This window comes from Triplophysa dalaica, chromosome 2 (assembly GCF_015846415.1).
Source record: "Triplophysa dalaica isolate WHDGS20190420 chromosome 2, ASM1584641v1, whole genome shotgun sequence".
NCBI classification, from domain to species: Eukaryota; Metazoa; Chordata; class Actinopteri; order Cypriniformes; family Nemacheilidae; genus Triplophysa; species Triplophysa dalaica.
The window spans coordinates 28751680-28775375 of NC_079543.1; the positions used below are offsets into that span (position 1 = coordinate 28751680).

A 23696-nucleotide genomic window follows, 5' to 3' on the forward strand; every position below is an offset into this window, starting at 1 on the left:
ACCTGTCAAATCTATGAGTTATTACTAGTCTTATTACTGTGACGCGTTATTTCAACCCTATGAAATGCTTGATTCTGATTGGCTAAGATACTTTTCCAATCACATAACTAATCTTTCCATCAGTGTGTTTTTGTTTTGCAGCGCTTCATTCATTTCTGCATTTGGGTGTCTTTATTCAATCTCTCATGACTCATAGCCTGCCTGGGCTCCGTTTAAGATTCTTCAATATCATCCGAGTGTCCTCTGGAAGACAGCACTCGAGACTTTCACCTCCTCAGGCCCGTGTACTTGAGCTCCTACCGCCGTGCTGAGCTCCAGAGATCTTACAGGTCTTGTGTGAAATGAAACAGCTGTGATCTTCTGCAAACCCAAACCTTCTTCAGCCTCTTGCTGTGAGAACATCACACGTTTTACCAGAAAAGATAAAAACTAAGTGTTAATCGAATCTGTCGTTGACACTGTCAAACACTACGGCAAAAATGGAAGATCTTGACTCAAGAAAAGGTTCCAACACTGTTATGCTCATTTAAACTCTTCCAGCGTCGATACACAGATAAAACTCATCTGAAGATATAACCAACTTAATAGAAATATTTACAGCCTTATGCCATCACAGACGTACATGACTTACTTCACTGCAATCATTTTACAAAATGTCCCCATGTTTAACTTATCCTCACTGCATCCTGACTGAATATGACTTTCTTCTTTAAGAATAATGCAGTCGTTTTAATTCCAAGTGGTATAAGTAAGGGGTAATCCACGGCTACTTTATACCACTTACTTATAGCACTTGGAATTGAAAGGATATGTGGAGGCGAAAAACAATCCATTAAAATCCTTTAATGCACGGCTTGCCATGGATTTTCCCACGTTAACCATAGTCAATTGCCAAGTTAAAAGTTTTATTGATGTTTACAGTATCATTTAATATCAAACAGGTCAAAATAATTTACAGGTTAATTTTAAATGTAATCAAACTGACTGGAGCTACGCGTGCGTTAAAGGCTTTTAATGCACACCTTACAGCCAAACAGAATCCAGTATTCAAACATGCCGTGATATAATGGAAGTGAACGGGGTTGAATTTTTTGAAGCTCCAAAAAGTTCATCCATACATCAAAAAACAGTTCGACACGACTCTGTGGTCTTAACAAAGGTTTTCTGAAGCGAATCCATACATTTACTTAAGCGAAATATCCATATTGACAGCCCTATTAACTTCCGTTATACCTCGCTATACCGGAAAAACAAGCCTCTGGTTCACGCGCAGTCCAGGGATAACAGAAGATAGATATCAAAGTTTATATCACAGAAATGAACCGTAATTATTAAAATGTAAACACTGGAATTTGACAGGTGTATATTGGTTTTATAAAGATGTTAATTAGATTATTATGAACTGTAAAAAAGACAATTAAAAAACTTAAAATATACAGTACAGTTTGTGCAATCCCGAACAAACAATTACACTGCTACCGTATTTTTGACAGTGAAATTCTGGCAACCACAGCTGCCAGTTTTTTACCGTAAAAGTTGCGGTTTATTGCAGCTTCTTTTGTTTAAAAACAGAGACTCTGTTCTTTCAGTGGATATATTGTTTGTCCATAAATTCTTTACAGAAAATTTACTATGAGCCATTAAAATTTGGTGAAAATGTAGCAAAAGGTAATAAAACCTGGAACAGCACCACTTCTGCGTGTTTTCAATGATTCACTATCAGTGCTCAACTAACGTCAACACCTGCCGTCTCCTCACATCTGCATTCACTGTAATCCAATTTACACAGTCGAGAACGAGAAGAAAGACTCACATTCACTTTATCTAAATGACTTTAGCATCAGATAGTGTTCCCTGAGTCACCCGGAAGAGAGAAAAACAAGGAGGATAGATGAGGAAAAAGTGGAAGAAAGCCTGCTTTCAGGAAACAGTGTGACATCATCCCGATGTAAGATTATCTGATGCTCTTTCTCTGGTCTGACACACCCGGGAGAAGATGCAGGATCTTTTCATCACAGCGTGTTATTTTTTCTGATGGCCGGTGATTGACGGGAACGATCAGCGGGGACGTGGGGGATTTTGGCAGCGGCTTCTGTCCGTCTTATCACAACATGCATATGGATGAGAACGTCTCCAGCCTATGTTCTTTGTGCTGGATTCAACCGCGGACGACGCATTAAATATTGAAGATAACAAACGAGGAATTCTCACGAACGAGAGGAGATGAGATTGGGAAACTTGCAAAATAACACATCAGTCTGTTTTTTTCTATTCCATCCACACACATCCATATCTATCCACCACCAATCCATCCATAAATCCCTCCATCTGAACCTGATAAGTGATATAAATGATATTCTGGAGTGTCTATGAGCCCATGAAGAGAACATGAGGGTAAATCAAGTATAACAGCGAGCTGTAAAACTCTCTCTCACCCGAGGTGAAGCAAACCCATTAGCATTCCGTGTTTGTCCATCGATACTGAATGTAATTTTCCAGTGGGCTGCTTTGAAAGAGGTCCCACGCTTAATGAATGAAACAGCGAATGGCCCATCCTGAAGTCAAAGCACACCCCTCAGAAGTGAAGTTCCCGCTCGCCTCTGCTTATCACTTCTGCTCTCCTGACATTCACATCAAGCTTATTAAAGTTTCATAAAGCGAATAGTAAAACTAGGTTAATTGAAATCATTTCAAATATCAAGCAAAGTATTATTTGAAGAAGAAAAAAATAAAAATCATAAAACTTAAATTGTCGCCATAAAATCTAAATAAATTAAATGTATACAGCAACATAAAAAAAGAAATTAAGAAAAGCACATCCAAAATTGAAAAAGAAAAAAAATGGAAAATTGAAAACTATACATATAAAAATAAAAGCCATTAAAAGCATAATTTAAAACATTAATAAAACTACAAAAAAAAAAAACTCAGTTTTAGATGAAGAAAGGCAGATGAGCTAAAAACGAATTATTCCATTGTCTCTTTGAATACTCGATTCATATTGGCTGGAAAGTGTGCATTAAAACCCTTTAATGCACGGTAGCTCCAGTCTGTTTGTAGTCATTTAAAACTACACCGTTATTATTGATAAATAAAATGACCATGGTATAAGGAATAATCCACAGCTAGCCGTGCCTTAAAGGATTTTGATGCACTTCATGGGGGGTGCTTGCCTCCATGTCGCGCATTAAAACCCTTTAACGCACGGCTAGCTGTTGATTATCCCTTCCATAACACACCAAAAAGTCTGTCTACCGGTTCATTTATCCATCTACATCCATCTGTCCACCCATACAAGTCTGACCACCTGACCTTCATCCTAGCAACCCTGAAAGCCCTAGCAACCATCTTAGCAACTACAAACCTTCATCTCTCTTTTCAAAGAGCTCAAACATTGAAAGTACACCAATGACCTTCAGATGTTTTCAGCTTCCAGACGGGTCTTCATCAAACCTTCACACACACCCTAGATGTATTTTCATCTCATCTAAGGAATGTTGGTAGAATCATCTCAAAACAAAGCTTATACTTCAATAAACACAACTAAGAACTACATTATATCGCTGAAAGGTTCCTCCAGGATGCTACGGCCCACACAGATTTAAAGGTGTCTGGATTTCTATTACTTTGGCTGTGTAATGTGTCAAGGCTTTGCTTTAGAAAGCTGGTGTTTGACCGGCCTGACGTAAAGATAAATACGGATGGTGCCAGTGGATGTGCACAGGTTGGCAAAGCGAAATGCGAGTCTCTCGGCACAGAGGATCGTTTATCTTCACTGTCACTCCAAAGGGCATCGAGGAAAAGGTGAAACCCTTTTGTCTCATCTGCCTCCTGCTTTTTTAATAAGCATGTTCTCGTGGAGACCACGCGTGACTTTAACAAATGCAGCATAAAGCTTGCGTCTTATCTCGCGGGTGCACACGCAAACTTTTCATGCAAATCTGAGCTCGACAAATATAAGAGAAACAACTGCTGTTTAACTCCATCACTGGGCTGGACATTTCTACGGTTTCATTATTCTAATTATTTTAAAAAAGCAATGCATGCGTTTTGTTACGATATCTGATGAACGACGTAATGTTTTTTTAACAAATGTCCTCAATCTGTAAATTTAAATGCATATCTCAGCATCATTTTAAAATTGACATACTGTTTTGGTTAAATTACTTCAAAAAGTAATAATTGCCTAATCACATTGTCAACACTGTATTGAAATGACTGATGTGTACAACTTTAACACTTTAAAGGGGTCAAATGACACGGCTAAAACAAATATTGTCAGTTCTTTTAGATTTAATGCAATGTGTAAACACGATTTAAGGTTTAAAAATGCTGTATTTTCCACACTGTGCATGTTTGTATCTCCTCTTTGCTCCGCCTCTCAATACGTAGAGGTTTTAAATAAAGCTCATGGATCTGAAAAGCGTGGTGTGCTATGCTTGGCCAGTTAACCAGTGTGTAGTTATTGGTCGAAAACTGCAAGTATGTGAGGCAAATGTAACAGCTCTTACCATATCTGGAACATCAGGTTCCTCTTCAATTGTACTGAAAAAGATATATAAACAAGACGTGAGCCGCCTTGCAGAAGCCCCTCCCATGATGCGTATTCGTGTCTATTGTGAAGTGAATTTCACGTGCGAATGAAGAGAGTAAACTCAAAATGTTCAAGCGTCCAACTACGCGCAAATAGCGCAATTTATTTGCGCAAGTCACGTCTAGAGTTAAGGCTCAATAAGTCAAATCAGACCACCAACTGACGTAGATTTGTGGGGGTGTGGTTACACGAGAAGTTTCAGGCAGGTCTGGTTGAGCATTCACTTTTTGATAGAATGCACCTTTTGTTCCCACTCCTTCATTCGTGCAATTTTACGTGTCTAATACATGCATGGGCAACTTATAACACACCAAAAAAACCTATTCGCACCATACGACCCTTTTAAGCATGAAAGGCTGTGCTTCTTCATAAATAAAGCAAAAAGATACATTCGCTTAATTCTCACGATATTTCTACCGATTAAAGACATAAATAAAACGTTGCAAAGTAACTTACCATCTGCCTTTGAGCTGTTCTGTTACAATTTTAGGTTTAGATTGAAATATTACACAACCGAGATTGCACTTCTCAAACAGTGACATGTACAGAACCGAGCTCAGCTCTTATGACTTAATGTTGAAGGAAAGGAAGTGCTGACTGCAGACATCCAAATATGAGTTTTCATTGCTCACCGACAGAATAACTTCAGGCGATAGATCTCTAATTGACTCGCACATTTCATAGTAATGAAGATTCAACATCTGCCATCAGCACATTGATGTGTACATTATGATCGCCGCGGGCAACGTCTTCAAATAAACAGCTTTTTGAATTCCCCGGCGTCATGCATTTGTCTTCAATAAAAAGGCTGGATGAACCGCAGCGGTGGTTTGACTTCAGTGGCGTCTGGAGTTTGAAGGTGACGGCAGTATGTTTAACACTTGATTTGTGTCGGAGGTTTTAATGAGAAGATCGCATCTCTTTGGTTACGGGACACATAGCACGTGATGATGTGATGCTGCGGTTAATTACTGAGAGGTTATGAAGCTGAAGGTCCACGCATGAATACATCATCACACAAACGCCTCACTGAGAAATGACTCTTCCGCGTGTTTGGGATGCGACAGCAGAGAGAGGACGTCAGAACTAATGTTCCCTCCACATAAAACCTCTCACGTAACTCCAGAGCAGAATAACTTAAAAGTGCTCGCGGAAAACACAATTAAAGTGTCTGAACATTTCTTAAAATCAAGTTTGATGAGCGGAAGTTCAACTTCATGCATGTGTGTTGTGTTGAGCTCAAACAATCGGTTATTATCATTACCAAACACAACTTTCTTAATAAGACTTTGTTTTTATTTATATTAATTTATAGGCCTGTCAAAAAAAAACAGAAGACTACATTTTATGACTTAAACTACACTTCAAATTAAAAACAGAAACTGAAATAAATATATATATATATTTTTATAAATAAATACAAATAAATAAAAAATTAAACTCGCATAGCAATATGAATACCACTATAATAATAACAATAATAAATAAATAATACAAAATAAAATCACTTTAATATTGTTGGTAAAAAAAGGCTAATTATAAAATATTAATAAAACTAAATTAATAAAACTAAAATAACTCTGAAAATAATAAATGTCCTATTCTAACCTAATACAGAAATGATCTTGCATTTGTCATTGGATTTCTTTCTACACCATGTCGGCACACTGAAGGTTTCTGCTCAGGTGGTTGTAAGTTTCTGCCAAATAGAAATCCAGCCAAGACACAAAAAATACTTATTTTTCTTAAGCTTGCTGCTTTTCTCTGGAACACATTATTATATTGTATTACGGTTTCAGAAAACATTATTCTAACATCGCGTAAGGTCACTGTGGGTTCTGCAGATGGTCAGATTTCTGCACTCTGATCTGAAGAAACGTTGCTTTTGGAAGAGGAGTATTTTCTCTCTGGCTGTGCGAGTGTGTTCTGTGAGATTCAGACTGGTGGTACGCCGGTGAGTGAAATGAACCCACGGCTGTAGGTGAGGGTCGATGGCTCATGAGGTCGACGGTTATATATTGAGAACGGGATTTCTATTACTCCAGCATGTAGGAGAGCGGGCACACCCACACACACTGTTGTCTTCCGAAGAACTTAGTGATACTTCATCCCAAAAATAAGATTCTGTCATCATTTACTCACCTTCAAGTTTTTCCAAATCTGTATAAGAGATATCAGAGAAAAATATTTGTAAGAATGTGTATAACCAGACAGATCTTGCCATTGACTCCCATGGCAGGAAAAATACAATGGAGGTCAAAAGTGCCCCAGAACGGTTTGCTGTCCTACATTCTTCAAAATATCTTCTTTTGTGTTCATCAGAACAAAGACATTTATGCAGATTTGGAACAACTCAAAGGTGAGTAAACAATGACCGAATTTTTATTTGTTGGGTGAAGTATCACTATAAGATAGATATTGTTGTTTAGCATTTTGTTTGCCCACATAAAGAAAAATTCTGCAGTATACTTGTAGTATTTGATAATTTGTAGTATTTACTATAGTAAACTGCCGTAACCTGTCGTATACTGTAGTATATTATAGTATTTACTAAAGTAAGGTTAAAAAATACTAAAGTAGCAAGGAATCAACAGCATTTTAGTTTACTGAAATTAAAATGTTGAAAACGTTCCTGTTCATTGAAATCAAATCAAATATTGACCTAAAAATTATTAGAAAAATTTAACAAAGGAAAAAATGCAAAATGGTGTAAGTTTAAAGCAGTAAAACTATAATAATAATAAACAAATGCTAAAATAAAGATGAATTAATCATAAATAGCAACATTAAAAATAAACATAGATATACTCACATTCACACAAGACACACAAAATATACAGTGCACACACTCGCATGCGGCAGAAGGACACACACACACAGCGCACATATACCAAAAACAGGCACACACTTTGTTAACACAAACAGTTGCGCACTGAAACACAATCACAAGCACAGAAACACAACCCCTATGCTCGCCCGCACATAACATACACGCAATGACACACACATTAACGCACACCAAAACACACATGCATGCACCCGGGAACACTAACGCACACAATATACTTTCAAATTTTTTCGGGTGGGTACAAGATGGACAAAAAGGATGTAAATGTATTCTACACAAGATGTCTATGGTTGTGATCCGTTTGGTTCCAAAAGTGTTGTTGATCAGATCTAATGGATTAGTGAATCAGAACCCAACACTTTCCCGCGATCAGCTGCACTGCTCTGAGAGTATCACTTAATCTGTTCTTCACATTCGTGAGCGGATCGATGGCGCACGGATCACCTGTGGCTTCATTTGGCCTTGCGTGACAACTTTTGAGCTCCTTTAAATCAAACACACACACGTACATACAGGAAGATCCGGACGAGAGCGCAGCGCATCATTCATCTACAAACTCCAGAGGTTCGGCCGGCCGCAGTGAATTAACCCGATTTAATGAGAGAAACAGAGTTCCTGAGAGCAGCTGGCAGGTAAACAGGGCAGAACCGCAGGGCAAAAGCAACCATCACATCTGTCAGTGAAGGAAGACTTGATGAAATCCACCAAAGTAAGACTTCACTGTGAAAAAAACACATTCCTGTTGTTTAACTGCTGAAGTGTTGTGTTAGCGACACAGAGGTCATGGGTTTGAGTCCCAGAGGAGTTTGCAGTTTGAATGAACTTCGATATACGTCTGTCAACTGGATGAATGTAATGTAATAAAAATTGCAATCTGCAAATTTTGCCTCTCTATCACCATCTTTGTTTGTAAGATAAACTTACAGTTTGCTTTACATAATTGTAGTTACGTGTGTCGAAGTCTAATGACGTCAAACATTTGCTGCACTACACCAGATCTGCGACAGACAACTGAACTTATATCTCATTTTTATAGTTTTAAGTTGTATTGAGATGTATTAATATTAGTATTTAAAACAGCTTTAATATATTTTATTTATATAAATATATATATATTTTAAATTTTATAACAGATTTTTGGTTTTGTTCAATTTTTTGCAATTTTGACACATACTTTTGTCACTTTGTGATTTATTGGTTTATTTTTGTTATGTTGCTTTTTAAGATTGTTTTATTTTGGTTTTGGTTTTATAATTAATATTTGAGTGCTTTAAACTTATTTCCATTTATTTTTGAGGCAACATTTACATTTTTACAATCAAATTTTACAATCATTTTTCGATCAATATCTTATTTGATTTCAATGAACAGAAAAAAATTCCAAGTTTTAATTTTGGTAAACTAAAATAACCTTGATTGTGAATTAGTAAAAATAAACTGATTTTTTGATTATATTCTTGCTCAAAAACTCATTTTTGTTTATTTTAACCCCATAACGTAAATGCCGTAATCTTGATTAAAATATCAGAACATCTCTATATTTTTTATTTCAGAAATGATTAAAGCAAAACCTCAGTTCACATCTTAAAACCCAAAGTGTCCACTACTGCATCATCTCTGACCGTTGTGTCCTCTCGTGCGCTTCTGTACCGGGCAAATAAAGCATTGTACCGCAGTATCCACGCACCTGAATTTACCATCTGCTTTTCTGCACAACGGCAGATGGTCTTTACGTAAAACTTCAGTGAATAAACCCTTCGCACCGACATATGGAATTAATGTCTGCGTTGGGCACGCGGCTGTGAGGTACAGCACATCTTTAGAGCTGCAATAATTGATGAGCACATCCTTCGCTTTCTGCTTAGCCTTCATCAACAACGCCCCAAAAATCTCATAAGTGCATGCAAAATCCTGAGGCAGGAGCGATTAGACCGAGTGTGCACTTGCTATTTGCCCTGTGCCTCTGCGTCCGTGTCAGGCAGAGATTTAACACAGACGCTCATAGAGAGAGAGAGAGGAACATGAGGTCACGTCTGTAGACACAGGTCTGTGTTTTCAGTCTTACGGTGTAACATGTATGTGAACCCCTGAGAAACCCCACCCTGTTGACTTGACCTCATGTTCTCACACGGGTTCCCACTTAGAGTGACCGCGGGTGGTGTTTTGACGTGACTTCGCCGTGCACGAACAAACGCTCTATTGATAAAAGCTCAGAGCGTACCTGCTCCCCATAACCGGTCTCCTGTTAGCTGCGATAATAACGCCTGATTTAATTCTTTATTTGGAGTCATACGTGTTGAATTCAGACAGAGAGAGAGAGAGCGAGAGAGAGAGGGACGAAAGAGATGATGAAATGGACACAGCTCCCCCTAATGGACTAAAACAAAATTGCACCTCAGACTAAAATAGTAGCTCAGAGTATTCAGCTCAGATGTTTTACATTTTTTCATTGGCCATTTAAAGTGGATTCAAAGGATACATTTCCTGACTTTCTGTCGGAATGATTTGACCTTAAAAAAAATATTTAACTATTGAATATTCACTTTTCAGTCATTTCCTTTTATTTTTGCTCCCTCGATTTTAATGAATTTCAAAATCTTTTGGTTTCTTAAAACTTCTTTGCTACGCAAAAAACATGCTTTCATACATTTTTGTGATGTACATCTTGTATGTCAAAATACCAGCAAAATGCAATGTCTACAGTTGCCACGGCTACACAACCGCATCATATATAATGTGATACATCGCACAATAGTGATTCTCTTTAGCGTCTCTTCATTGGACTGACTGCTATCTCTTATTGGTTGAAGGGGGTGAAGGTGGGTTTTCAGTCTCTCTCCTCAGGGTAAACGGGTCGATGAGGCCTGGGAAAGGTAATCGGGGGTAACAGCACACCCCCCATCCCGGCTGGCGGTAACGGAGCTTTGGGAGCCGAGGGAGAGTCGGGCACTGATGCGGTTCTGCAGGAGAGAGAGTCATCAATCCTGCAAGTGGATGCGGTTGCCCACACACTAGCAGTAATAATTTATGCTAAACAGAGAGAAGAGGAGAGCTGGGACGACGTAACAAAGGTCATCCTCATTTACAATGCCTTTATTCTTTAACTTCAAATGTATAAAAGAGTTTTTTTCAGTTACGTTTTCACTGAGATCCAGACTTCAGGGGCATTTAGACAGAGAGAATCTCACAAACCGTGGTTTTACGTCAAATAACTATAATACCACAGTAACTAGTTTAAGGATAGCATTTGAAGTAAAAAAAAGTTACTAAACTTTTACTATGGTAAAACCATGGTTCTCTCTCATGAGTCTGAAGACGTGTCGAAATGAATCAAATGCAAGAAATAAAAATAAGATGAACAACATAAATTAGATAAGAAGAAAAATAATCCATACGGTATGATGAAAATTTGGAACACGTATGTCAGTGTCATTTCATTTTGGCTCTTCACAGCGAGATAGAAATTCTCTCTGATCCCATGCAGGAGATTTAAAGTCCCAGTGAAATAAAAATTTACAATTCTTATTTTATCATGAGATAAAATAAGAGGCGGAGCATCCGTTAACTCCTCCCCTTTAACCGTCAGTCTGCTGCCAATTTTTACAGAGCCAATTAAAACGCAGTTAAAAAAACGCAAGCTACGCCAACACATTTTCTCCTTTGAAATTCCTTCACTCAGAAATGCTTTAAAACGGGGACTTTAACCTCTCAAAGAAGCCTCTTTATATTCCTTAGCGAAGTGTGTACATCGCCACAAGAAGTTCAATTTCAGCTTCTGGGGCGAAATAAATCAGTTCAATCAGAAGTTTCTGGAAGGATGACTTTTCCTTCGCACTTCTTTTCAGCGATTCTGAAGTTGACTACGGCTCTGTTCGTCGCATTAGCTTGATGGAGAGTACGGATTTGTCTAGTTCAACAAACGTTTGAGCAGTGTATTAGCGTATCGTATGAGCAAAGCTGTCTGACAAAAACTGAATGGCCTCATTTACAAATAGATCTAAATAAACATCTGGGAAAACTAGCAGACGGTGGAGAACGGAGCAGGGACGTGGCGTTGCGCTGCATGGTGCAATCCTGATGAATAAAACATTCAGGGCGCGGGTGCACTTGTTGATTTTGTGTGTTTGTGGACAGTCTGAGCGGGAATTAGGTTTCGCTCATCAAACATGAAGCCTAAATCTGCATAACAACCACAAACAAACAATCTGACTCTCAGAGACGTTTCACCCAACCAACAAAAAAACATCAGTCGACATGAAACACAACTCGCGACCCTTTTTTGAAGTGTATCTTCCCATGGCTTTGCTACAGTAACCATCATATTACCATGGTATTTTAGTTTATCAATTCATTTAATACTACACAATATCACAGCATGCATTACAGAAGTGTAGAAAATACTGCAATGTACACCAGTATGCTACCATTTATGAAGTACAGCACTACAGTATTTAAAGAATAAAAAATTACAATTCCTATTTTGTGCGCCCTAATAATCTTCACATAAAATCGAAAAATGCACTTCGGTAGAAAAACTTCTGTAATGACGTAAATTAGACGACCTGGGCGGAGCATCCCTTAACTCCTCCCCTTAAACTGTCTGTCTGCTGCCAGGTCCATTTCAACCATCTCAACGGCTGTTTTACATCCAATACATCCAATCAAATCGCAGAGAAGGACAAAAGCCACGCCCGACATTTCTCTCATTCGAAATTCCATTTCACTCGTAAATGCATCAAAATACGGAACTAAAAACGATCGTAACTTCCAGTTCACGGGGACTTTAATATATTTACAAATTCACTATAGTTAATACTAGGAAATACTGTAGTATGCATTAACAAAGTGCAGTAATCACTATAATATGCTTCAGTCCTATTTGGTATCGTTTACTATAGTAAATACTAAAGTATACTGCATAAGCGACACTCTCTGATTCATGGAGTTTATTTTAGGCTCACCTTAAGTTAAGAGTAACCATAGTCTTGCTACGCAAATGGTTATCAATTCACCAAAAAACATGGTTGTATATGCTTTTACTATAGTAAAAACATGGTATTTTTTAATAACCATTAACATGATCATAGTTTTATTACAAATTATGATAAAAATATGGTTACTACATATACCACAGCTAAACTATGATTACCGTAGTAAAACCACGGTTAATTTCTTAAGTATTCTGTTTGACCTCAAATTGGCATCTAATTTGAGCACTTTTCATTTGTAGAGCTCACAACTCACTGAATGATCCAAAACATGATCGTTTCATTTATATTCATTGAATTTCCACCTACATGATGACACGTGCTCTTAACGTGATATAAAAGCCTTGTGACTCTGATGGTATGGCTCACCTCCTCTGAATCATATGTCACTTCATGCTGACTTTAAAGATCCGGCGAGATTACACACGCCCGTGATGGAATTTTGCACCAGGACTTTATTATCATGAATCAGAAACATGTCGCATCATAAATAACCATCACGAAGAGCAAAAATCAGTTTTTTCTCCTCCGTCTGCTCTTATTTCTCAAGGCTGACGCGTCGTTCATCCTAATCGCTGGTGGCTATTTCTCGCTGGCTCTCGGATGTGCACCGTGGCCTTGTGGAAGTGACCGGGGTCCAGACCACTCGTTACAGGTCTGAATGGCCTTGCTAAATCAGTCTGTCCTCCCGTTTCATTTGTCCTTTAAATCCCTCTCTCCCGGCAGATGTCGTGCCTGAGGGTGGCCGGTTATTTATCATGTTCTCTCTGGTGAGCCGGGCGCTACAAGCAGGGGCTCTGGGTTCGCTGGAGGACGGGCCTGCCATGCGTAAATAGACCGTGATGATAAAGTTAGTCTGTAGCGAGACGAGTAAGCCATCTTTTGTAGGATACGGGTTATCGCTGCATCTTATTTGAGTGGCGGTGATCTATAAGGCCGTCTGGGGAAACCTATTACATTATAAAACGCATCTCAGAGAAGCGCCAGAGAAGCTTTAAGGAGTCTTGTATATATGAAAATAAACAAAACCACAAATGCCTTCCACATGAAAAAATACTGTAGTAAACTTTAGCATTTACTATGGTAAACTCCATTCAAAACACATGGATACTATAGTTTTTTAGACCCTAGATAGTAAAAAAAATAAACTGCAGTCTATCAATTTGGTATACTTAATACTTCAGAATACAGTAGTATATATAAACAACTACAAAATATGTTAGTTTACTATAGTAAACACAAAAGTATACTATACTATATTAATTCAGTTTCTCAAAACACTAAAGCTAACGCTAGAGAATATTCTAGTATACATAAAAAAGTGCAGTACATACTTTAAATCAATCGTAGTACACTTGTTTCAGTAATGTAACAACAGTAAAAACCTATGTGCAATACAGTATTTAGGGCTTTATTTAGTTTACTATAGTTAATACTAAATAATACTAGAGTATGCATTAGCAAAGTTCATTAGTTACTATAATATAATACAGTATACTAGTATTAAGTATGTTTTACTATAGTAAAAACCCATGTAAACTACAGTATTTAGGGCAGTTTTCCTATTTACTGTAGAAAATAATATATTTTGTAAAAGTATGCATGGACAAAGTCCAGTAATCACTATAATATACAACAGTATACAGCAATTGAGTTCAGTTTAGTATAGTAAAAACCAATGTACACTACAGTACTTAGGGCGGTTTTACCACCTACTATAGTATGCATCATCAAAGCTCATTAGTTACTATAATATACTACGTTAAACTAGTCTCTAGTACGTTTTACTATAGTAAAAAAATTATACAGAAATTAGGGCAGTTTTACAATCTACTATAGTTAATACTACATTTTTCAATGTAGTAACCATGGTACAAAAGCGTCTGCCAAATGCATGCAGGAAAATATTCAAATGAAGGTCAATACTCCTCAGTGTCCAGTAGGGGGCACCACTGTCTGTCGATTTGAGCTCAAGAAAGAGGCTGAGAATCCACCTCACCTCCTATCAGTGTTTCCTGATCATCTATAACCCAGCCCAGCTGTGATTCTGACTCCGCCCACCTCTTTTTTTGACATATGGTCCCACCTGCTATCCGCCAGTGTTGACAGCAGCTGACAGTTAGGAGGAAATACCACCGCGCGTGAATTTATGGGGCTGTTTGGGTGCTGACAGGCCAGGTGAGATATCAGCAATGTGAAGGAGATGGATCGGTTAGGGGGGCGGGAGCGAGAGTGTCCGAGTGTGCAGCGGAGAGCAAGAGAGAGAAAGCAGAACGCCACGGGTCTAAAAAACAGCTTTCAATCATAAACCTGTTCGCTATATAAAAATATACATGAAAAAGCAAATCTTTTCACCCATAAAGAAAGCCGACTGAGAGCAAAAGTTATGAAAGAATGAAAGATAGAAAGAAAGGGAGGGAGGGAGGGAGGGAGGGAGGGAGGGTGGAAGGAAGGAAGGAAGGAAGGATTTATACAAGGAAAGAAAGAAAGAAAGATAGAAAGGATGTATACAAGGAAGAAAGAAAGAAAGAAAGAAAGAGGAAGGATGGATGGAAAAAAGAAAGAAAGAAAGAAAGAATGAAAGAAAGAAAGAGAGGAAGGATGGATGGAAAAAAGAAAGAAAGAAAAAAAGGAAGAAAGAAAGAAAAAAAGGAAGGAAGGATGTATACAAGGAAAGAAAGAAAGAAAGAAAGAAAAAAAAAAGGAAGAAAGAAAGAAAAAAAGGAAGGAAGGATGTATACAAGGAAAGAAAGAAAGAAAAGGTGGGAGGGAGGAAGGAAGGACGGCACGAAGGATGGATGGATAGTAGGAAAGAAAGAAAGAGAGAGAGGGTGGGAGGGAGGGAAGCAGGAAGGAAGGAAAAAAAAGAAAGAAATCATTTTTTTACCCATAAAGTAAGCGGACAGAAATCAAAAGTGATGAACTATAGAAGCCTCATTAGAGTGTTTTTTTAGACGTCTACCTTCTGTCAACATCAGCGCCGCTCCAGCAGGACGTCCCGTCTGCAGAGGCCAGTTCACTGACACACAGCTGATCCGCCAGACCACCATAAAACGTCCGGTAGAGACGCAGACTGTTGAGAAACTCCCTACAGAGACATGAGACAGTTAAGTGATGGTCCAGCAGAGGGCACAATCACACAGCTCACTTCACACCTTATGGACATACCGATATAATAACATTCTTGTTCATTTTTTGGAAGTAACAAATGTAAAGCATGTTTTTTTGTCCAGACTTACTTTCGTCTGTGACTGAGCGTGTCGTCTGTGTTTCGTACCGGCCCTTTAAGAGGAATAGAGTTCCGGCTGCTGGTCCCATGCTGGACGCTGCTCACCTTCTCCGGCTGTCTGCCAGGACCACCACACACCTTGTGCACCTGCACAATTCAAACACGTACAAGCTGTAACTGAGCATTAATAAAAGCAAAGAGCATTAATAAACAGACTTTATAGTGAGGACCAGGACGACAGTACGGTGTGTGCTGGTATAATATGTTTTGGATGAAAGTATTCTTTAAATGTGTATCTGTACAATAACATTAGAGCCTATAAAAGACAAATACTGAGATTATCTCTTATCTTAACTTCATTGTTGACTTGTTCCACTAGGTGGTGCTGTTTCATCAGTTTTGCATTCAGTTGCATTTGAGATCAGAAACGATTTAGTCAAAAACACAAATGGGCATCGATCCACCAAAAAACACTTGTCATTATAAAAACACAGTTCATTTTAATAAGGGATGCTTTAAACATATATGATTCTACCATACTATTAAGTGATCCGCCTTAGCAGCCACATAACAACACGCAGGTAACATCACTATACAATGTCAAAGGATGAAGACTGAACTAAGATCGCCGTTTTTAAATATGATTTAAACTAGTGAGTGGCAAATAAAGTAGATATTCATTATAATACCACGTGAAAAAATACTGTAGTATACTTCGGTATTTACTCTAGTAAACAGTAGTAAAGTTCCTGCATACTATAGTGTTTTTTGTATTGAAGTATACTATATAATTTACCACAGGTAATATTATAGAATATAACATTAAAGTGTAGCATTTACTATAAATTAATACAGTATACTACAATACACTAAAGTAAATAATAAAGTGTACTACAGTATTTATTGATTCGCTGTGGTTGTGCGACAGTACTTTTCAATTCTGGATTATAATGATTGAACACGAAATGACTTTGACCGTGTGTATTTAAACTGATTTCATTGGTCTAATACTTGCACTGACCACAACACTCACACTTGATACTTGACCCTTTTACAACCTGACGACAACATCTTATTAGAGAACACTGCTTGAGATCCATTTGGTTTAAAGCCTTACGTCATTGTTTACACGCACTTTGCTTGCACGCCTAAAACATCTGAATAATCCTGGATTGTGATGCATTGATTTGCAGGCATCCTGTCACCCGCTCGCCCCTCCATCTGCCCGGGCGGTGAGGTTGGCACTGCCCGCCGCAGCTGCCCACACAGAGAGTATTTTAAGAGTACTTCGGGCACGCCGGCATGTGTGATTGATAGCCGCTCGTGTTCGGGCCACGCCACATTCCTCGCTGTCCAAACATCAGCTACACCACGAGGTTTACAACAGCGATGGAGAAACACGAAATGTAAAGAAACGTCTCATTTCACCTCGACATGACTGTGAGTGCATCTAGTGCCGGAGACAAAAGGTGCCTTTTAAAACTCTTCAAAATTTATTTAGAATGTTGACGCTTTATAAAACATAACAATAAAAATTGCTGTAAAGTATATGAAGATATTGGTTCAAGATTTAGATTACTCTGTTCATAATGTTCAAAAATCCTGTTTTTTTAGGATCTAATGTTTTTATTGTGTTTGTTAGCTGTATGTTTCAAGTTATTATGGCTTTTAAAAAAAACTGCAGTTTGATTGATATTAAAGTGATACTTCATCCAAAAATGAAAAATCTGTCATCATTTACTCAACCTCAGTTTGTTTCAAACCTGTATACAGTTCTTCGTTTTGATGAACACAGAGAAAGATATTTGGAAGAATGTTCACAGTTTTCCGTTCTGGGACATCATCCACTACCATTGTAGGATACAAATATTGTATTTTTTTGTTCTGTTAAACACATAATGAGATATTTTAAAGAATTTTGGAAAACAAACCGTTTTGACTAGCATTACATTCTTCCTACTATGGCAGTCGATGATGTCACAGAACTGAAAATTACTAACATTCTTCCAAATATCTTTCTTTGTGTTCATCCAAATTTATAACGGTATGAAATGACATGAGGATGAGCCAAACTGCTCACATACACACTGAAATCCAAAATATTAAAGTGTTCAAAGCGTATATTTAAACTTGATTTAAGAAATTCAATTAAATTTGAGTATCGGTTTACCATAAAAAAAGGTATCACTACATTCTGAATAAAAAAGCCCTAAAGTTGTAAAAAAAAAAAAAAAAAAAAATGAGCTGAAAAAAATCAAAGAAAACAAATATTACCAAATTTGGCAAAATGTAAAGTAATGAAAAAGTTTCATTCAATATGAATTTTTCAGCATTTCGACAATTTCCCTCATTAATCCTCAACTATTAAAGTATTCGCACATTCATTCCGAAATTTTCGTATGTGTTTTTTCGTATTTGGCGCACGTTTTTACGGTGTCTCCGAATTGTCAAAACACCTCTCAAAATGCAGAAATTCGAACCCAGTCCGAACGGCGGACCAAAAACTCGTAGGCAGTGTGAATGTTATTGACAAAACTTGAGGTCGTATTTATGTTTTAACATACAAAAATTCCGTACGCAAACTTGAGATTCCATGTGCAACGGCCTTGAGTCCGCACCATCTCTTACCTGTGCAGAGAGTCGAGGTGCGTTCTTCTGTGCGTGTGCCACAGCGTCCCCGACCAGTCCGTGTACTCCCAAAAGCACCTGCTCCAGGTCCTGTCCTCCGCGCGTGCGAGTCTCGAGAGCCTCCAGCGAGCGCACAAACTCCCTCCAATGAGAATCCACTTCGGCCAGGCTGGCCAGACATCCTCTCATCACATTGAGACAGTAGCCCGTGCAGGGCTCGCTGCCGGTCAGACCCTGACAGTGCGGGCAGTAATTCATCCGTAGCAGCGCCCGTCTGCACTCACGGCTGATCTGAATATGATCCGTGGTGTTGATGACCTCTACGCCCAAATGAAGCGCCTGCAGAAACACCCGGCCCGGCGCGGAGGCGCGGGAGATGTGCGCGGCGAGGCGCCCGGGGGCACCGGCGAAGGGCGCCAGGTCCCGGCAGGCCACACGGACGCATTCGCCGTAAGCGGGGGTCAGACGGGAGAGACCGGGCTCCACGAGTCGCTCGTAAACCAAGGGAAAGAGAGCATCGAAGAAGCGGTGCGAGGCTTCTTCCAGGCTGAGCTCGGACCCCAACGCGAAGAGACTGACGTCCGTGAAGAACTCCCCGACAGGACCCGCCGCGTGATGGGACAAGTCACGGTAGGTGTGCAGGAGGACGGTGTGAGTGTAATTCTCCGCCTGACGCACTAGAGACTCCACGGTTTCTGGAAGAAAAGATGAAAAACTGTTAACTGAATGCAAGTTTGCAGTGTTTCGTGGGTATGTTGCCCAGCACACACTTTGATTTATCCCAAAGGTGTCACAACAATACCATAATATTATTAATACCTGCGTAACACTTCGTCTTAAAAGTCACAGAGGTTGCAAACTCTCTCCGAATAAAAATATTGAATGAATAAAATTGGTGCGGTTGTTGAAATATCAAACGTCTCTTTGGCCCGGCTCTCTAAAGAGGACACTGGCAGTGCAGTTTGAGCACATTAAAGTCATTCTGCAAAATTGAGCCGTGGACCCTTTGAAAACCGCAGAGCTGAGAATGACTCCTGCAGATTCACCCCCTGTGAAACGCTTCTTTATCTGTGTGCACGGAGACATCTGAAGAGAGAGAGAGAGAGAGAAGAGCATCAGAGACCACAGAGATCTCCTCAATGATGAGCTCCCACAGAGAAACAGAGAGAGACAGAATAAGTGAGCAAAATAGTAAGTGAGTGAGACTGATGCTCTGTTCATATCTGATATTAAGATGCATTTGGGTAGAAGAACGAGTGGACAAATTAGACACATACACCTGGTGTACACAGAGAGTGAGCGAGTGAGTGACAATGAGTGACAAAGAGTGAGAGAGTGAGTGAGTGAACGAGTGACAAAGAGTGAGTAAATTAACGAGTGAGTGAGTGAGTGAGTGAGTGAGTAAACGAGTGAGTGACAGAGTGAACGAGTGGGTGACTGAATGAGTAAGTGAGTGAGTGACAGAGTGACAAAGAGTGAGTGAGTGAGCGAGTGAGTGACAGAGTGACAAAGAGTGAGTGAGTGAGTGAGTGACAAAGAGTGAGTGAGTGAGTGAATGAGTGAGTGAGTGAGTTAGTGAGTGAATGAGTAAGTGAGTGAGTGACAGAGTGACAAAGAGTGAGTGAGTGAGTGAGTTAGTGAGTGAGGGAATGAGTAAGTGAGTGAGTGACAGAGTGACAAAGAGTGAGTGAGTGAGTGAGTGAGTGAGTGAGTGAGTGACAAAGAGTGAGTGAGTGAGTGAGTGAGTGAGTGAGTGAGCGAGTGAGTGACAGAGTGACAAAGAGTGAGTGAGTGAATGAGTGAGTGAGTTAGTGAGTGAGTGAACGAGTGAGTTACAGAGTGACAAAGAGTGAGTGAGTGAACGAGTGAGTGACAGAGTGACAAAGGGTGAGTGAGTGAACGAGTGAGTGACAGAGTGACAAAGAGTGAGTGAGTGAGTTAGTGAGTGAACGAGTGAGTTACAGAGTGACAAAGAGTGAGTGACTGACAGAGTAACAAAGGGTGAGTGAGTGAACGAGTGAGTGACAGAGTGACAAAGGGTGAGTGAGTGAACGAGTGAGTGACAGAGTGACAAAGAGTGAGTGAGTGAGTGAGCGAGCGAGCGAGCGAGTGAGTGAGCGAGTGACAGAGTGAGTTACAGAGTGACAAAGGGTGAGTGAGTGAGTGACAGAGTGACAAAGAGTGAGTGAGTGAGCGAGTGAGTGACAGAGTGAGTTACAGAGTGACAAAGGGTGAGTGAGTGACGAGTGAGTGAGTGAGTGAGTGAGTGAATGAGTAAGTGAGTGAGTGACAGAGTGACAAAGAGTGAGTGAGTGAGTGAGTGAGTTAGTGAGTGAGGGAATGAGTAAGTGAGTGAGTGACAGAGTGACAAAGAGTGAGTGAGTGAGTGAGTGAGTGAGTGACAAAGAGTGAGTGAGTGAGTGAGTGAGTGAGCGAGTGAGTGACAGAGTGACAAAGAGTGAGTGAGTGAATGAGTGAGTGAGTTAGTGAGTGAGTGAACGAGTGAGTTACAGAGTGACAAAGAGTGAGTGAGTGAACGAGTGAGTGACAGAGTGACAAAGGGTGAGTGAGTGAACGAGTGAGTGACAGAGTGACAAAGAGTGAGTGAGTGAGTTAGTGAGTGAACGAGTGAGTTACAGAGTGACAAAGAGTGAGTGACTGACAGAGTAACAAAGGGTGAGTGAGTGAACGAGTGAGTGACAGAGTGACAAAGGGTGAGTGAGTGAACGAGTGAGTGACAGAGTGACAAAGAGTGAGTGAGTGAGCGAGCGAGCGAGCGAGTGAGTGAGCGAGTGACAGAGTGAGTTACAGAGTGACAAAGGGTGAGTGAGTGAGTGACAGAGTGACAAAGAGTGAGTGAGTGAGCGAGTGAGTGACAGAGTGAGTTACAGAGTGACAAAGGGTGAGTGAGTGAGTGACAGAGTGACAAAGAGTGAGTGAGTGAGCGAGTGAGTGACAGAGTGAGTTACAGAGTGACAAAGGGTGAGTGAGTGACGAGTGAGTGAGTGAGTGAGTTAGAGAGTGAGCGAGTGAGTGACAGAGTGAGTTACAGAGTGACAAAGGGTGAGTGAGTGACGAGTGAGTGACAGAGTGAGTTACAGAGTGACAAAGGGTGAGTGAGTGACGAGTGAGTGACAGAGTGAGTTACAGAGTGACAAAGGGTGAGTGAGTGACGAGTGAGTGAGTGAGTGAGTTAGAGAGTGAGCGAGTGAGTGACAGAGTGAGTTACAGAGTGACAAAGGGTGAGTGAGTGAGCGAGTGAGTGACAGAGTGAGTTACAGAGTGACAAAGGGTGAGTGAGTGAGTGACAGAGTGAGTTACAGAGTGACAAAGGGTGAGTGAGTGACGAGTGAGTGAGTGAGTGAGAGAGTGAGCGAGTGAGTGACAGAGTGAGTTACAGAGTGACAAAGGGTGAGTGAGTGAGCGAGTGAGTGACAGAGTGAGTTACAGAGTGACAAAGGGTGAGTGAGTGACGAGTGAGTGAGTGAGGGAGTGAACGAGTGAGTGACAGAGTGACAAAGAGTGAGTGAGTGAGTGAGTGAGTGAGTGAGTGAGTTACAGAGTGACAAAGGGTGAGTGAGTGACGAGTGAGTGAGTGAGTGAGTGAGTGAGTGAGTGAGCGAGTGAGTGACAGAGTGAGTTACAGAGTGACAAAGGGTGAGTGAGTGACGAGTGAGTGAGTGAGTGAGTGAGTGAGTGAGTGAGTGAGTGAGTGAGTGAACGAGTGAGTGACAGAGTGACAAAGAGTGAGTGAGTGAGCGAGTGAGTGACAGAGGGAGTTACAGAGTGACAAAGGGTGAGTGAGTGACGAGTGAGTGAGTGAGTGAGTGAGCGAGCGAGCGAGTGAGTGAGTGACAGAGTGAGTTACAGAGTGACAAAGGGTGAGTGAGTGAGTGAGTGAGTGAGTGAGTGAGTGAACGAGTGAGTGACAGAGTGACAAAGAGTGAGTGAGTGAGCGAGTGAGTGACAGAGGGAGTTACAGAGTGACAAAGGGTGAGTGAGTGACGAGTGAGTGAGTGAGTGAGTGAGCAAGCGAGCGAGCGAGTGAGTGACAGAGTGAGTTACAGAGTGACAAAGGGTGAGTGAGTGACGAGTGAGTGAGTGAGTGAGTGAGTGAGTGAGTGAACGAGTGAGTGACAGAGTGAGTGACAGAGTGACAAAGAGTGAGTGAGTGAGCGAGTGACAGAGTGAGTTACAGAGTGACAAAGGGTGAGTGAGTGACGAGTGAGTGAGTGAGTGAGTGAGTGAGTGAGTGAGTGAGTGAGTGAGTGAGTGAACGAGTGAGTGACAGAGTGACAAAGGGTGAGTGAGTGACGAGTGAGTGAGTGAGTGAGTGAGTGAACGAGTGAGTGACAGAGTGACAAAGAGTGAGTGAGTGAGCGAGTGAGAGAGTGAGTTACAGAGTGACAAAGGGTGAGTGAGTGACGAGTGAGTGAGTGAGTGAGTGAGTGAGTGAGTGAGTGAGTGAGTGAGTGAGTGAGTGAGCGAGCGAGTGAGCGAGTGAGTGACAGAGTGACAAAGAGTGAGTGAGTGAGCGAGTGAGAGAGTGAGTTACAGAGTGACAAAGGGTGAGTGAGTGACGAGTGAGTGAGTGAGTGAGTGAGTGAGCGAGCGAGTGAGCGAGTGAGTGACAGAGTGACAAAGAGTGAGTGAGTGAGTGAGTGAGTGAGTGAGTGACGGAGTGACTCAATATCTTTTCCTCTAAAGAGCTTTAAACACACTGATGAATCTCATGTCTCTTATACTGAGAATCATCTCTGTGTACGCAGGAAGCACTCAGCTCTAATTCAGATGTGATGTCTAATGTTAGAAATGACCGGCTGGGCTCCTAAAACACATCAGTTGTCATCATAATAGCGTTTGTTCTTTTAATTTCATGCCGTTCGTTGTCTCTTGTAAGACTCGAATCTGTCACAAACAAAATTTGGTACTTTCATGACCATAGAGCAGCTAATACGTCCAAATGCAGGGCTATTAAAGTAATCCAGTCTGATATAATAACACAAGCCAATAGCCGTCATACTGAATTATTTACAGAAAACCACTGAAGTCAAACATTCCTTTAAAAATCTTGAGGCTTAAAAGACTTAAAGCTCGTAAGGCTTTAATATTTCCAGACTTAACTGTCCACCAAAACAAAGAGATTTTACAGTCTTAGGAACATAAGAACATTTGGGTGAGGACCAGCTCAACCGTTCACCAGGAAGATGACGGATAATCACACATAACCTGACGACAGCTGACAAACAAATACACAATATCCTGTTGTCATACATCATCTTGTGCGGACAGAGACACACAATTTCCTCCCTGGGCTTTACATTTAAACATGGACAAAAAACAAGCCGAGAGTCTCCCAGAGGAAAATATTATAGCTCAGAGGTTTCTCTTTCAGAAGATTTCAGAAGT

General features: G+C 40.3%; 1 protein-coding gene across 1 annotated transcript in view; it reads right to left on the minus strand.

Moving 5' to 3' along the window:
- The window catches only part of gpc5a (glypican 5a), a 131345-nt gene that overhangs the window by 74535 nt on the left and 33114 nt on the right, over positions 1-23696 (minus strand). Inside the window, exons 3-5 of the mRNA XM_056740428.1 lie at positions 18288-18982; positions 15670-15806; positions 15393-15518 (exon numbers count right to left, since the gene is read on the minus strand). Coding sequence (XP_056596406.1) covers positions 15393-15518; positions 15670-15806; positions 18288-18982 — 958 coding nt within the window. The remainder of the gene's footprint in view (positions 1-15392; positions 15519-15669; positions 15807-18287; positions 18983-23696) is intronic.